This window comes from Apium graveolens, chromosome 10 (assembly GCF_009905375.1).
Source record: "Apium graveolens cultivar Ventura chromosome 10, ASM990537v1, whole genome shotgun sequence".
NCBI classification, from domain to species: domain Eukaryota; kingdom Viridiplantae; phylum Streptophyta; class Magnoliopsida; order Apiales; family Apiaceae; genus Apium; species Apium graveolens.
The window spans coordinates 60,477,920-60,492,092 of record NC_133656.1 but is presented as its reverse complement, the minus strand read 5'-3'; the positions used below and the strand labels follow the sequence as shown (position 1 = coordinate 60,492,092).

The window sequence follows — 14,173 nt, the reverse complement described above, 5'->3', positions numbered from 1 at the left end:
GTTTACGAAAAATCCGTAAAACAAGTATAAACTGGATATCAAAACTAGCATGCTCTGCAAAATAATATCATCTGTAGTGTGCTGTGTCAAAATACCAGAGTTCAATTTTAGCATGCGATTTCCTTTTCAAAACCACTGTCCATTGCTGGACCCATAAATCATCTGTCCCGTCACGGGGACCATAAACTATTTGTTCCGTTACGGGAACCACTAAACCAAAGTCAGATATAAACGTGGATGAATTATAGGGACAGCTGATCAGTCTATCCCACCATAAATTTGTTCCGGAACTCAGAGACTAGCTAGGTCTCTGTCATGCTGGACTAAGCGGCCTACCAGTGCGCGCATCCGACTTAGCTTTTTACGCAACCATGCTGGGCCGTTACCTAATAACGGGCCTCTTACGCCACTGACCATCCAATATCTGATTCATTTTTTTTATCCAGTTTCCAAAATCATTTACACCTATCTCTTTTTAAACGATAACAACACACATTCTAAAAATCCCTTTTTAATTTTTAATCACAATCTAGAGATAGGCATTTTCAGAAGTTACTTTTTCCCCAAAACATCAGTTGATAAAATATATTTAAATATAGGGAATACGTAATTTAAAACGTTCTGTTCCAGTACGTAATTTAAATCAACAACTATTCATATATACGGAACTGTAAAAGATTAGTTCAGGGGTACTTGCTTTGCGAAACTTTATACTAACACTGGCTTGACTCTAATTGACTTCCACTACTGGGTCCTTCGACTCGAACCTACGAAATCGAAACAACCTAGGTTAAACGACCGATTATGCTTGACTTTTCCTCAGTAACTAATTACCCAACGATATAATTCCTGACTCGTATGCATATTAATAATAATAATATATACGCAATAATAGTGCACATAACAATCAGGGGTCTATTAAACGAGATATATACACTCGATTCGTAATTTAAGGTAATTTTTAGAAAAATTTGGACAGCGATTCCTCTGTTTATAGGCCTACCCGTCGAAACATCAATCGACGTCAAATCCCAACAAAATCAATTCGAATCGTCACATAACTAAATTTTTAGTCCCGAAAACAATTTATACAAATTATTTTATTTATTAAAATATTTAGGACTCAGAACAGGGTCATCACCGTCCACCGCGCGCGGCGGCAAAATTTATTGGTGCTTGAAAATATACGGGTGTCCGAATAAATTTCACCGATTATTCGAAAATAATTTACGCACGAATTATTAGTAATATTACGAATATTAATTAGACAATTCCTGCACAAAAGGGATTAAAATCAATTAATAAAATAATAAATTCCTGCACACAAACTGCGTACAAACACATAGCCGCGCGTGCAATTCACGCGCCACCAGAACCACCCCAAACTGAAGCAACAGTAGCACCAAAACACTCACACAAACAATACACACACAAATATATATACACACATACGAATATATATATAAATCGGAGAGACAGGGACTGAGCAGCCGGAAAATACACCGGAAAACAACGACGGAACAACAGGGCAAGAGATGAACGGAGAGGGGAGGAAGAAGACGGAGAAGAGGAAGAAGAAAGAGAGAGAATCAGAGGAATAATGAGAGTTTGACAGAGAGATAAGAGAGATGGTGAGGAACCGACGAAGAACAGGGGGAGGGGGGTGTTGTTATTTTTTTTTCTTTTTTCCTCCGCTAGCCACGTATCAGGACAATTTGCCAACTGCTAACATGTGTCCTGCTCCTGCTTTTAGGCCTGGTTTTATTCCGAAAGTGAATTTTAACGAATAACTTTTGCGAGCAAAATATTCCGGAAAAATGCCAAACATATTTTAAAATTTCCTGGATAATAAAATAACAATAAAATAAGAATTCCATAATTTTTAAATCATTTTTAAATCGCACATTATACCCGCAATTAACGATTAAACGAAATAATATGCGGGTGAATTTAATCCCGAAAATCTCCAAAATAATTTTAAAATTCTCAGAATATTGTAAACATAATAAAATATGAGTTTCATAATTTTTGAGAAATCCTAGAATTAAATATGAATTTTACAGTTTAAATGAATTCAGAAAATCATTTAAGAATAAATAATTAGCAGAATACTAGGTTGTAAATTTTATAAAATTCCAAAAATAATCATTAAGATTATTAAATAATAAAAACAATTTTAGAGACAATCCAAATAATTTTGAAACTATGATTGTCATAAAATCACTTTTTAGAAGCGAAACAAAAATAAAATGGTTTAACAGTTAATCATAAAAACACATCACGCAATCCAACAATCACATTGTTTAATAGAACACAGAGACCATAATTGATACAAAATTCTTTATTAATTATTTACACAATAATTACATATTTAAATATTACGAAGAAAATATACGAATCGTTATAGTAGATCCACTATTAACTTGTTACATTTTTATTTGAGTTGAGTTAAATCCTCGAATAAACAAATAAGTTATGACATATGCCTTTCAATAATTAGTACTTTATTTATATTTCATATATTCAGTCGATCGAACTCGAGTCTCACTTATCATATTTCAAATTTTTGTTAATATTTAAAAAAATTTATTCAAATTTTCGAGTCGAACTCAAATTAAACTCGAGTCTATTTAATATTTTACGAGCCGAGTTTCGAGCACGAACTCAAGGGCAGGCTTCTCCACTAGTGTAGCTGGGCTCAATTACGCCTTTTAACATCTATAAATTGAAAATGGATCGATAAATCGAAAAACTCCTGCTCACCAAAACATAAACAGTAAAATCAAACTGAGCTCACTCAATTCAACTTAAATAACCGGAATATGCCTACGTGGCAGCTTCACTCCGATGCCGAAAATAATATCCGGTGGAGTCACCTCTCCGATGATCCCCAAATCCAAGTCCAAATCGCCGCGCCTACTCAAATACACCGTAGTTTTGCTTCCATTTCCGATTTATCGCTTCAAGGTAATCTCTCTTTATATATACTTACATAAATGTTTATATTTGAGTTTTAATTGTATTAAATTTATTGTAACTAGGTTATGCCAAGTTAAAGGAGAGAGATAGTAGTAATAATGTGAATGAGTCGGGTTATCAGATGTTCCGGACCGGGTCGGGTAAGCCAGTAGTTGTGAATCAATCCTCGTTATCGAAAGCATCAGCTATTCTACGCGATGTCGTAACGGATCAAGGTTTGTTGTTTTTTCTATTTTAATTTGTAATGATTATAGGCTTGGTGAGCTCAATTTTAACGTCACAACAATTGATCTGCATTTTTTAATAATTAGCACGACAATTTACTTGAAAACTTCGTTATGTAGTTTAAATTTTAATCTGATTATGATTATCTATGTGAGAATTTTAGCTGCAATTGATGAATATACTTCTGCTTAACGTTGTACACGATAAATTGCAGCTGTATTCAGATGTTAGATGCTTTTCAATGTATTAGAATTTCGAATGCTAGGGATGCAGTTTACAGTGCCTGTTATTTTAAGTTAATTAGCAGCTGTATTCAGATGTTAAATTGCAGCTGTATTCAGTTGTTAAATTGCAGCTGTATTCAGATGTTAGATGCTTTTCAATGTATTAGGATTTCGAATGCTAGGGATGCAGTTTACAGTGCCTATTATTAAGTTACGTTTTAGTATTTTGTGTATATTAACTAAAGAAGAGTTTTAGACAAGGATTCTAAAGTTGAATTTGTACAGTGTGAGACGGTTTTAGACAAGGATTCCAAAAAAAAAAATAGAGGATTTTGTGTTTTGAGGAAATGTAATTCTGTCTTCTGCATTTTGAGTTGATAGTTTATTTGATTGAGGATCATTATTTGAATTGCTATATTGTGATTTTTATTGTTGTATTTTATTGTTATCAGTATGTCCAAACTTCACTGGAAATGTTGGAGGACCTCTTACAAGCCCTTCAACGTTTCGAAATGGATTTAGGAATTCACTTGCTATAAAAAAGTCTGCTCTTTCAAAAGCTTCATCTCCTTGCAGCAATGAAACTGAGGCTACCATGGATATGGGTAGCGGGATCACTGTAGATACAGGTAGTGAATTTCTACAATCACACAAATCTCAAAATTATTTTCTTATGTTTTCCCTCTATTACACCATTCCATTGTTTGGTTTCCCACCCCCTATTACATCATTTTAATTTTTTGGTATTGTTGCTGCTGTATTATTATTCTTAACTGTTACATAGTATTTTCTTTGGTGCATCAAAGCTCAAAGGTGACAGGTAAATGGTTGTTGGTGTTTTTTTTTTGCGTTGATGGAGGCATGAGACTTAATAGGTGTTAATTGATTGTTTCTCAAAGAGTTACCTGTTTATCATTCGACTAGCATTCTAAACTAATATTCTTTGCTGAATGGATGAGAGAATAATAATAAATTTACATATTCATTTTAGATGTCCAAAAATTAATTGTTCTAATTTCATATGTAATTAGATTATTCGAAGATGAAGGAGAGCCATACTAATAATGTGAATGAGTCGCGTTATCAGGTATTCTGGACCGGGCCGGGTAAGCCCGTAGTTGTGAATCAATCTTCATTATCAAAAGCATCAGCTATTCTTGGTGACGTCTTATTGGATCAAGGTTGGTAATTTTCAAATTAAATTTGCAATGTGTCTAGGCTTGCACCTAGGTGAAAACAATTATACGTGACAACACGACATGAGAATAATTGTTATGCATTTTTAGTAATTTGCAGAACAGTATATTCAGATAGTGCAGTATGCGTATCTTTTTATTGGAATGTTTAGGGTTTTTGCAGGATTTGAATTATGGTAATTTACTTTATTGTTCATATGTATTCCTGTTAAGTTGTTTTGTTCTGTTTTGGTTAAGTATGTATATTTAACCTAAATTATGGTTTTGTTATAATCATCTTTTTGAGAATGTTAGAAATGTGTCTTGGCACTGAGAAACCTGTTATTCATGATTTTATTTGTTGCTCTTGAGGTTGTACAAGATAAATTATGTCAAAGTGTACCGACTTTGTATTTCGGCTTCTGCATTCGGAATTTAGTTTCTGTGCAGCACTACCTGAATGCCAGGAGTGCAGTTTCCAGTGCCTATCCCTATGTTTTTATTTTGGTATATACGAGTAAGAATCCTGTGTATGTTTACCATTGAAGAGATTGAACTTAGAAGTTATCTGTCCGTATCTATTATGTCTCGTATTAATTGTTTAGACTAATTCTGGAGCTTAATCTTACTGTAAGGGAGATTTTAAACACGATTTATGCATAAAATGAATACATTTTTTTTCAAGAAATTGTAAAGTTTGTCTTCCGGCAGTTTAGGTTGATAATTTTTGTTTCTTTTTTAATTTTAAATTGTAATATTGCTGTTGTGATTCGTTATATGATTGTGTATTGTAATGATAATATATACATAGGATGATTAAAATTAAGAAACATAAGCAATACTACTTCTTTACTTATTTGATTCGATAGAAGCCTTCAGCATTAAGTACTTTCTATTTCGTTTTCTGATCCCGGTAAACATTTACCATGTTTTTTAAACTTATACAAGCAACAAGCATTGCCATATTGTTTTGAAGGAAAACTTTTGTGTTTACATCTATTATAGTGCATGTTCCTGAATGTTTAAAAACCAAATGGGGATGGGAGTGTTCACTGAAGGAGTGGCACCTACAATTATGTGACAAAGAAGGCCTGTCTTATATTGAAAGTTACTTAATTGCAATACACTAATTCATCCATATTTAGAGTTTGTGGATAATTACTTCAGGACAAGATAATCAAATAAGTTGCATTTGTATTGTTTTATTGACGCAGGATGTCCAAAGTTCACCGGAAATGTTGGAGGACCTCTGAGAAGCCCTTCAACTTTTCGAAATGGATTCAGAAATTCACCTGCTTTGAAAAAGTCTCCTCTTTCAAAGGCTTCATCTCTTCTCAGCAATGAAAATGAGGCTACCGTGAATACTAGTAGCAGGGGTACTGTAGATTCAGGTATTGGGTTTCTACAAATTTTTCCTTATGTTCCCTTCCGCTATTACATCATTCTAATGTTTGGTATGAATTATATTATTGTTATATTATTATACTTAAATATTATTCATTCTGATTTCTAACCCAATATTTGTTTGATGGTGCAGTGCATGTAATATACTTAGTAAATTTTCTGACTTCTTATTATGTGCAGGTCAAGTAAAAGAAATAAATAGAGGATGTGACTTGGGAAATTCAATGTTCCAGACTGGGTCAGGGAAAACAGTAAATATATCTACCTCAGGTCTTGCTAGAGCCCAAAAATTATTGTGCTTGAAAGATGAACAGACTCATCAAGGTTTTGAAGAAATGACGCAGCAGTTACATGTCAGAGCCAGTAATCGGCAAAGTTTGCCTCATTTGGGTATGAAAATGGGGATTGCTGACAAGCAGTCAAAAGACAGCATTTCGAGTCTAATATCTCCTCTTAAGGTAAGGTCTGAAACATCAAGCAGTAAACTGATGGAGGTTACTCCAGATAGTCTGCATTCTATTTCAAAGCCTTCTTCTATTAAGTTTCATACTGCTGGTGGAAGATCTATATTAGCTTCTAGTAATTCCTTGCAACGTGCAAGGAGCCTTCTCGGAGACCCCGAGTTGGGAAGTTTTATGAATGAAGGGGATGCTGGTGAGCCTGTCTTTTCCATTTATAAAGACAAAAAACCAGAACTGAATTCAAACAAATTATATTGCTTAGATTCACGCGTTTCAGACCAACACTCAGTAACAAGAAAACAAGTGTCAAAGGACTTCATATCTCCACTGCGTCCGGCTTCTTACCAAAAAGAATCCTTTGTTAATGTAGGTTCGGGGAAAAACCTGATTGGAAATTTTGATGCAGTGGTCCATGAAAGCACTGGTTATAATGACGTGAAGGGCTTCCGTAACTATCCCTTTTCCTCCGTTAAAATAGCTCCTGACCGTAGTCTAACTGGTACTGGTTTCCTAAATGGCCTACATAAAAAGCCACCAGGTTTTCCAGAAGTTAATATCTCAAACACCATTGACATGGGTAATAAAATTAACAAGCAAGCTGTGGCTGTAAAGAGAGTATCAGAGAGGAGGAGCTCTGGTTCTTTCAAGAGGCCCCGCATTTCAAAATTTATCACCCCCTTCAACAATGAAATTCCATTAGTTGAAAATGGTATTTTGAGATCTTATTTTAACTACATTATTTTTTCTTTTCTTCTTCTGTTCATTTTTTTAATAATACTGCGAATCTGTCTATATAGGTTCACTAGTCTTAGCTCCTGAAGAATCTTCTTACAAGAATAAGGTTTCTAGTAGGTACCCATACCAGGCTTCTCGAAAGTATGTCAAAGAGTATTTTGGGGTGCCACCATCCGTCAATACCATGGTAAACAAGCACTGTTTGTTTGATTTTAACATGTTAATATTTACCATCAAGTAATACAGTGTCATGTTTTCTTTGGTAACTCAGTTGGAGCATTTGCCGGCATGTATTAGAACAATGAATCCAGATCGGGCAGAGCAACATTGTTTCCCTGGTGAATGTGGATTTAATAGTATTGGCAAAGAAGCTTTTTATATGATGTTGATGCAATTTGGAGCTTCCATGAAACATATTTCAGAAACGTAACTTACCAGCTTGCTTTGCTGACCCTTTTTGCTCACTATAGGCACATAAGTTTATCATGGAGAACATGTTAATGAACTTTTTTATTTCTAGCGGGAAATTGTTGTCTTGTGTAGGCAGTTTAAAATGTAATTTTAAACTAAATAAATTTCAATATCCTTTTTGAAACATAAGAAAGATGTAGTACTGTTATTAATGCACCAGTTATGACTGTACAAGTGACAGATGTATGTGACAACTCAGAATTAGGTGGGATGATAAATTTATTAGTATATATATATTTGAAGTGCATTAACTTAACATCTGGAGTTTTGACTCTTTCTAATGGTGATTAATGGTTTCAAGTTTACAGTTATCTCTTTAATTGTTTTTGTATCCTTGGTCTTCTAGGTTCCTATACTTTTTTGTGTGAGATATTCATAAAGTATGCTCATTTGTTTACTGCAACTTACTTTGTGTAGTTGGGTATCCAATCACTATAAATGGATTATCTGGAAGCTAGCATGCTACGAAAGATGTTATCCTGGGAGATATCTGACTGTAAGTAATGTCATGGAAGAACTGAAATACAGGTACATACACTTTTTATTTTTTTTATTATATTCCTTTTACTTATAGAAACAAGTCTTGGAATTATTTTTTCCTTTATATAGATACGAGAGAGAAGTAAATCATGGACACCGATCAGCAATTAAAAAAATCTTAGAAGGAGATGCACCACCGTCTTCTGTACTGGTACTATGCATATCATCCGTCCAGACAAATACTGAGGCAATGTTCGAAAATATCTCAACGTCACGCGGATTTGATAGAAGTATAGTTGCAAATGTGGAATTAACAGATGGGTGGTAAATGTCTTCTACACTTCTTATGATCTAGTTGCTTCACTGTATAGCTTATAGTTATTTACCTCGCAGGTATTCGGTAAATGCTGTACTGGATGCACCATTGTCTAAAAAGCTGGCCTCTGGAAAACTGTTTGTCGGACAAAAACTTAAGGTGTTTCACTTGATTTTTTCCTTCATAACTTCTTTTACTTATGTTGTAAATTCATTGTTTGGGCTCCCGTCCTTACAGTTTATGTTGTCTGAAGATCTCAGGAGCTGGACTATGTGGCTGGGTTGGCCCAATTTCACCCCTTGAGGTAGTTGCTAAAAGTTCAGTAATAACAACATCGGGTTTATAAATTTGGTGTTGTTGGTATGTTCCTAAAATCCTTCTTCTCCATAATCAGGCGTCAACCACAGTTAGCTTGGTTCTGCACATTAATGGAACTTATAGAACTCATTGGGCTGATCGTTTGGGCTTCTGTAAGCATTATTTGAGTTATACTTGCGACTTTTATCTTCACAGTTATAACACACTTAACGGACTATGCATAATCAGGCAAGACTGGATGTGCTCCGTTAGCATTTAATTGCATCAAGAGTGGCGGAGGAGCAGTTCCGTGCACAATTATTGGAATACAAAGGATATACCCTGTTCTGTATAGGGAACGGTATATGCTTCTGTGGAAGACTTTGCTCGATGTCCAGTTCGAGTATAGTATATCAAATATTTGCTACAAGGTAAAAATTGTGCTATCTATTTATTGCAGGTTAAGTGACGGGGAATACACTGTAAGATCGGAGAGGATGGAAGCTAAGATGCAACAGTCATATAACCAGAGGTGGATTTTGTTTTATTTATCTTGCGATTAGAGAATTAGCTAAGCCAGTTACTTTATTAACAAAAACAGATCAATTTTTCTGGTAATCCTGATTACTTTATATTGTGACTTTTTGCCATATTTGAATATTAAAACCTTACGAAACTTTAATTTAGTTTTTGTTAAGACTAGAAACATCTTGAGAATTGACAAATTGATGTGCCAGTTAACATATTTTAGCTAAATGGTCAATTAACTTTTGTAGTTGGTATTGTACTGATTTTTTTTCTTCCTGTTTTTCAATTTTCGGTTTCCTGCAATCTTGAAGTTCACGCCTATGAAAATGAAGCTACCATCTAATTGCTGTAAAAAATATTATGTACTTAAACATACAAGTGTTTTCAGAGGCTTTTCGTTGATAATATTTTTTTTACATTATCACATAACCTCAGGCGCTCTGATGTTGTAGAAGGAGTCATGTCCGATTTACAGAGGGCAGAAACAAATATCCTTATAGATAGTGATGGTAGTGACGAAGCGGCAAAAATCCTTAAAATTCTCGAAAGATCTGCTGAACCAGAAATTCTGATGGCTGGGATGAGTTCAAAGCAACTAAATTCTTTGTCTGTTTATCAAGCAAAACTAGAGGTGAGATCTTTGTATGTTCATTACATGGTATATAAATTTAGAATAAGATGGTTGATTATGATTGGTATGATTAGGAAACAAGGCAGTCAAACATGCATCAATCTATCGAAAAAGCTCTAGAAGATTCTGGTCTAAGTGGGAGGGACGTCACCCCATTTATGAGGTTGAGCATAGTTGGGTTAGCCACTAAAATTTGTCAGGGAAAGTGTTACCCCAAGAAAGGCTTGATTACAATATGGAAACCGACTGAGCAACAGGTGATTTCAAGTGTATCCATCAGTGCATATTCCTACCTCAGTTTATCCCAGAACTATTCTCCTTTCTGCCTATTAATCAATTCTTTTTAGTTGCTTTTGAGTTTCTCACTAATTCCCGAGTGGATTTACTCTGTGCGGTTGCAGAAAATAGAGTTGGTTGAGGGACGTGCATACGCTATTTCAGGACTTGTAGCATTCAACTTAGATTCAGATACCCTTTACTTGCAAGCCCGGGGATCTACCACCAAATTGTTGCAGTTATCTTCCTCAGCTATTGAACATTATCAGTGAGTCCCATTTTCTTTTACCTGCATTTAAATCATTTCTACAGTAGTTCACAACTGTCTTTGGCAGGCCTTTTTTTAACCCAAGGAAATCTATCTCGTTGTACAATTTCGATGACGTTCCTCTCTCCAGGTAATATTTTCTCCATATTCATGTACAAAGGTTGTTTTTTCCAATTTAATTAGTTACTGTATTTGCTATCTCACATGTTGCATGGATTTCTTCAGTGAATTTGATATTGCTGGACTTGTTGTTTTTGTGGGAGAGGTGTTTGAGACTGCTAATCAAAGAAAGCAATGGATTTTCATGACAGATTGCTCTGTACATGAATCACATTCCAGAAGGCCATTCAGTAATTTGCTTGCAATAAACTTCTGTGCACTATCCACTGGTCATGATTCGTATGTACCAATTAGCCATAACCTTGTTGGATCAACGGTGAGTTAATTATGTCTGCACTCTGCTTTTAAAACAATATTTCCTTTCAAATAATCCAGGCCGTTGCAATATACGAGTCAATAATGTTATTTTTATTGTAACGTACTTTCTGCAAAGTAATTCAATGTATCAAGTAGAAGGTATTAGGTACTTTCTTGTCCCCAGATTGATGTTTGCTGATTGCCTCCTCACTCCTTAAGCTATAGAGTGCTTAATACTTCAGGTTGAATTAATTAAAAGAAAAATTGAAAAAAATTGGTACGACTTAACATGGCGATATGACTCATTTATTAAAAGGATAAGTACAACATGCAGATTCGTACCACTCAATAATCCGGGTTGAAAAGATTGGTACCACTTAATAATTATATGACAATAATTGAGGACAGATGGAGCTACATTCTCAGTCAAACTGTATGTACATTGTACAACATGCAATATTCATCTTATCCAGACATTTAAAACATCTATTCTTTAGCTCGTCTTACTTCTGTAAATTTGAGCTTTTCAAAATATATAATCTTTTATCTTAGATTAATCTTTTTATTCTTTTCGGGGTATATTATTTTTCAAATGCTTTGCTTTATATTATAAGTTTACAGTGTTCTTTGGGGGTTTAAGGTGCAAACCCATGAGTTTGGTCATGGAGTAAAGGGAAATGATCCTTGCCCCTAGGCTATCAACAAATCCTCCTTGGACTGTTCATATTTCTTCTCTCCTTTTTTAAGATTTGATTTACAATGAAATGGAACTAGTAAAATAATATGTTCTAATTTCATGCTTGTTTTGATTTATATTATGTTTAAACCACTTGCACAATCTAATTTGCAGGTTGGTTTCTGTAATATCATTAAGAAAGAAAAGGACCGAATGAATCATATTTGGGTGGGAGAAACCACGGAAAATTCGGACTACTCCTTAACTTATGAACATAAAAGATATATTCACCTGAAAGATGCTGCTGTTGCTTCTCAAAAGTGGGCTAAAGTCTCAAGTTTGGTATGCATATATTTATCCTGTTACAGAGGTGTACTTCTGGTTTTCTGTTCACCTACTCTATATTAATTTGAATCTTGTTTTGCTTCTTGAAGACTATTGAGAAACTGAAGCAGAAGGTATTTTCTATTGTTGGTAAGCGTACATAGGAAAAGCAGTTTTGAACATGCCAAACATGTAAGTCTGTTGATCCTCTAAACTTCTTTTTCAAATCTATATGCCAGACGACTTTTAAGCTGTCTTATTGAAGTTCAGATATATATTTTTTGGTTAGCCGAGGCTCGAATATTGTTATGACTGTTTGTTTAACTGTCAGATTTGGGGTGGCTAATGTTTTCTTTGTGTGCCACTGAAAAGGAATTGTATATCTACTCTCTGGAACATAGATGTTTATAAAATTGTTTTTCTATTTTGTTTTCGCTGTATAAGCTAGAAGGATAATGCTTCTATTTAAATATAGTGTTTTTTATATCTAATGACTCGAATGGGGAATTGGCACTTGCGGTTAAACGTTTCAAATCTTTGAAGCCAATCTTACTGTGTGAATTGACGCATGCTCTCTTGCAGTCGGTGGTAAGTATATCATGCGCTTCAGACAGATGAACACAAGAAGCTGTCCAAAATAAATGACTGATCTATGTGAAGTTATGGTAATAGGCCCAGCGTAACAAAGTCAATAATAAAAGGTTTATTTCATGTTTGTTTATCTGTAATCTTATGCATTGTACATAAATATAGCTTCCTAGTTAGTAAGCGATGTATAGAATTTATTACTTATGTTTATATAGCTGGCCTCCCGTTTCCAATCATTCCGGGTAGGTAAAATGACTCGTGCACATAATTCACTTTAGACACTATTTTGTTACGTGAAAGAAGTATATTAGTCAATTTTACATTTTATAATAAAAATGTAACGCTCAAACCAAATTAGTTGTTGCAAAACGTGGCAGGAAAAACATGACGCTTTGAAAATAATTTAATGGCAACATGATTCTGACTAAAACAATAGGATTTTACTTTTAAAATATTATTCGTAACTGTTGTTAAAGGACCAACAAATAAATCTCAAGTACGATAAATACATTCAAGTTTATTAAAGAGTTCACAAGTTATGAGTGTTGATTATTAGGTTGTAAAAAAGAATATTGTTTCTTACAAACTAACTTACATTCCAAGATAATCCATATTTTGTTTTGGGCTTCACTTCATATTATTTGCTCAGGTCAGGAGATTTAGAAGATTGTCACACACAGAGACACAATAAATAATCCAAGAGAGCAGTCTCCTATATGCCAATGTTTTATATTTTTTATGGCTTCACTTGTATGCACCCTGTTTATAGGTCACAGTTATGATTATTAAGTTGGGCCTTGTGATTACATAACACTTTGTATATCTGACTGCAAGCTTGGCATTTTGTCTGGCACAAAGGTTATATATATATTGCAGAATCATTACAACTTCAATCCAACCCCAACAATTTTTTAATACTCTTAATTAAGTAGAGAAAAAGAAAATGAACCACCGCTTAACAGCAGTTTTTTTTGTGCTGTTTATTCTGAATGCTCAAGGTTGCAGTCCGAGTGGAAAAATAAGGGGAAGAAAGGCACCTCCCGGACAATGTAACCAAGAAAATGGCTCCGACTGCTGCAAGAAGGGTAAACTTTACACGACATACAAATGTTCACCTCTGGTCAGTGACAATACCAAAGCGACTCTGACCCTGAATAGTTTTGAAAAGAACGGAGATGGCGGTGGTCCATCTGAGTGTGATAATCAATATCATGACGATAACACTCCTGTTGTGGCATTGTCGACTGGTTGGTACAAAGGAGGATCGAGATGCCTAAACAAAATCACCATAAGTGCTAATGGTCGAAGTGTGGATGCCATGGTTGTAGACGAGTGTGACTCTACCATGGGGTGTGATAGTGAACATGACTACCAACCTCCTTGCTCAAACAACATAGTGGATGCTTCGAAAGCAGTCTGGGAAGCCTTAGGTTTGGATCAGAATGTTGGGGAGGTTGACATCACCTGGACGGATGCTTAGCGACAGTAATTTCAGTTATGTGTTGATCAGATTATGTAAATTTTATGTCTTCAGGTTTGTGTATATGTACGTAAGCTTGGTGTCTATAGTTTATTATGTACTGCAATTTCTTTATCAAAATCTCAGTTTGATGTTTGACCGGCATTCTTATACATTTCTTCATCAAAATCTTCTTACTTCCCTCTCTAGTAATTGTACTAAAAATTTGGAAAAAAATT

At 34.7% G+C, this 14,173-nt stretch overlaps 2 protein-coding genes across 3 annotated transcripts; both read left to right on the top strand.

Moving 5' to 3' along the window:
- Positions 1–2,731: 2,731 nt before the first annotated feature.
- LOC141693424 (protein BREAST CANCER SUSCEPTIBILITY 2 homolog B-like) lies at positions 2,732–12,315 on the top strand. Of its 2 annotated transcripts, XM_074498525.1 has the most exons (22): positions 2,732–2,967; positions 3,042–3,194; positions 3,881–4,057; positions 4,460–4,609; positions 5,818–5,994; positions 6,188–7,177; positions 7,266–7,390; positions 7,475–7,629; positions 8,092–8,202; positions 8,284–8,478; positions 8,548–8,629; positions 8,724–8,774; positions 8,865–8,940; positions 9,017–9,128; positions 9,228–9,299; positions 9,731–9,926; positions 10,001–10,183; positions 10,328–10,470; positions 10,538–10,600; positions 10,696–10,906; positions 11,738–11,905; positions 11,998–12,315. In XM_074498525.1, exons 1-22 carry the CDS (start codon positions 2,823–2,825, stop codon positions 12,049–12,051), a joined length of 3,789 nt encoding a protein of 1,262 aa, XP_074354626.1. In that variant the 5' UTR covers positions 2,732–2,822; the 3' UTR covers positions 12,052–12,315. The 2 variants fall into 2 exon arrangements, 1 of the variants encoding a protein (XP_074354626.1); XR_012563119.1 differs by lacking the exon at positions 11,998–12,315 and having other exon boundaries at positions 10,782–10,906; positions 11,738–11,832.
- On the top strand, positions 12,016–14,099 carry LOC141693425 (kiwellin-1-like). The gene is made up of 3 exons (XM_074498526.1): positions 12,016–12,079; positions 12,408–12,475; positions 13,481–14,099. Exons 2-3 carry the CDS (start codon positions 12,456–12,458, stop codon positions 13,953–13,955), a joined length of 495 nt encoding a protein of 164 aa, XP_074354627.1. The 5' UTR covers positions 12,016–12,079; positions 12,408–12,455; the 3' UTR covers positions 13,956–14,099.
- The last annotated feature ends 74 nt before the right edge of the window (positions 14,100–14,173 follow it).

Bases quoted from the DNA above. Each gene is read 5' to 3' on its own strand.
- LOC141693425 (XM_074498526.1), top strand. From the start codon at position 12,456: ATGCTCTCTTGCAGTCGGTG. The intron at 12,476-13,480 runs GTAAGTATATCA...TCAAGGTTGCAG, and splicing joins ATGCTCTCTTGCAGTCGGTG to TCCGAGTGGAAAAATAAGGG.
- LOC141693424 (XM_074498525.1), top strand. From the start codon at position 2,823: ATGCCTACGTGGCAGCTTCACTCCGATGCCGAAAATAATATCCGGTGG. The intron at 7,178-7,265 runs GTATTTTGAGAT...CTGTCTATATAG, and splicing joins AATTCCATTAGTTGAAAATG to GTTCACTAGTCTTAGCTCCT. The intron at 10,471-10,537 runs GTGAGTCCCATT...TGTCTTTGGCAG, and splicing joins TCAGCTATTGAACATTATCA to GCCTTTTTTTAACCCAAGGA.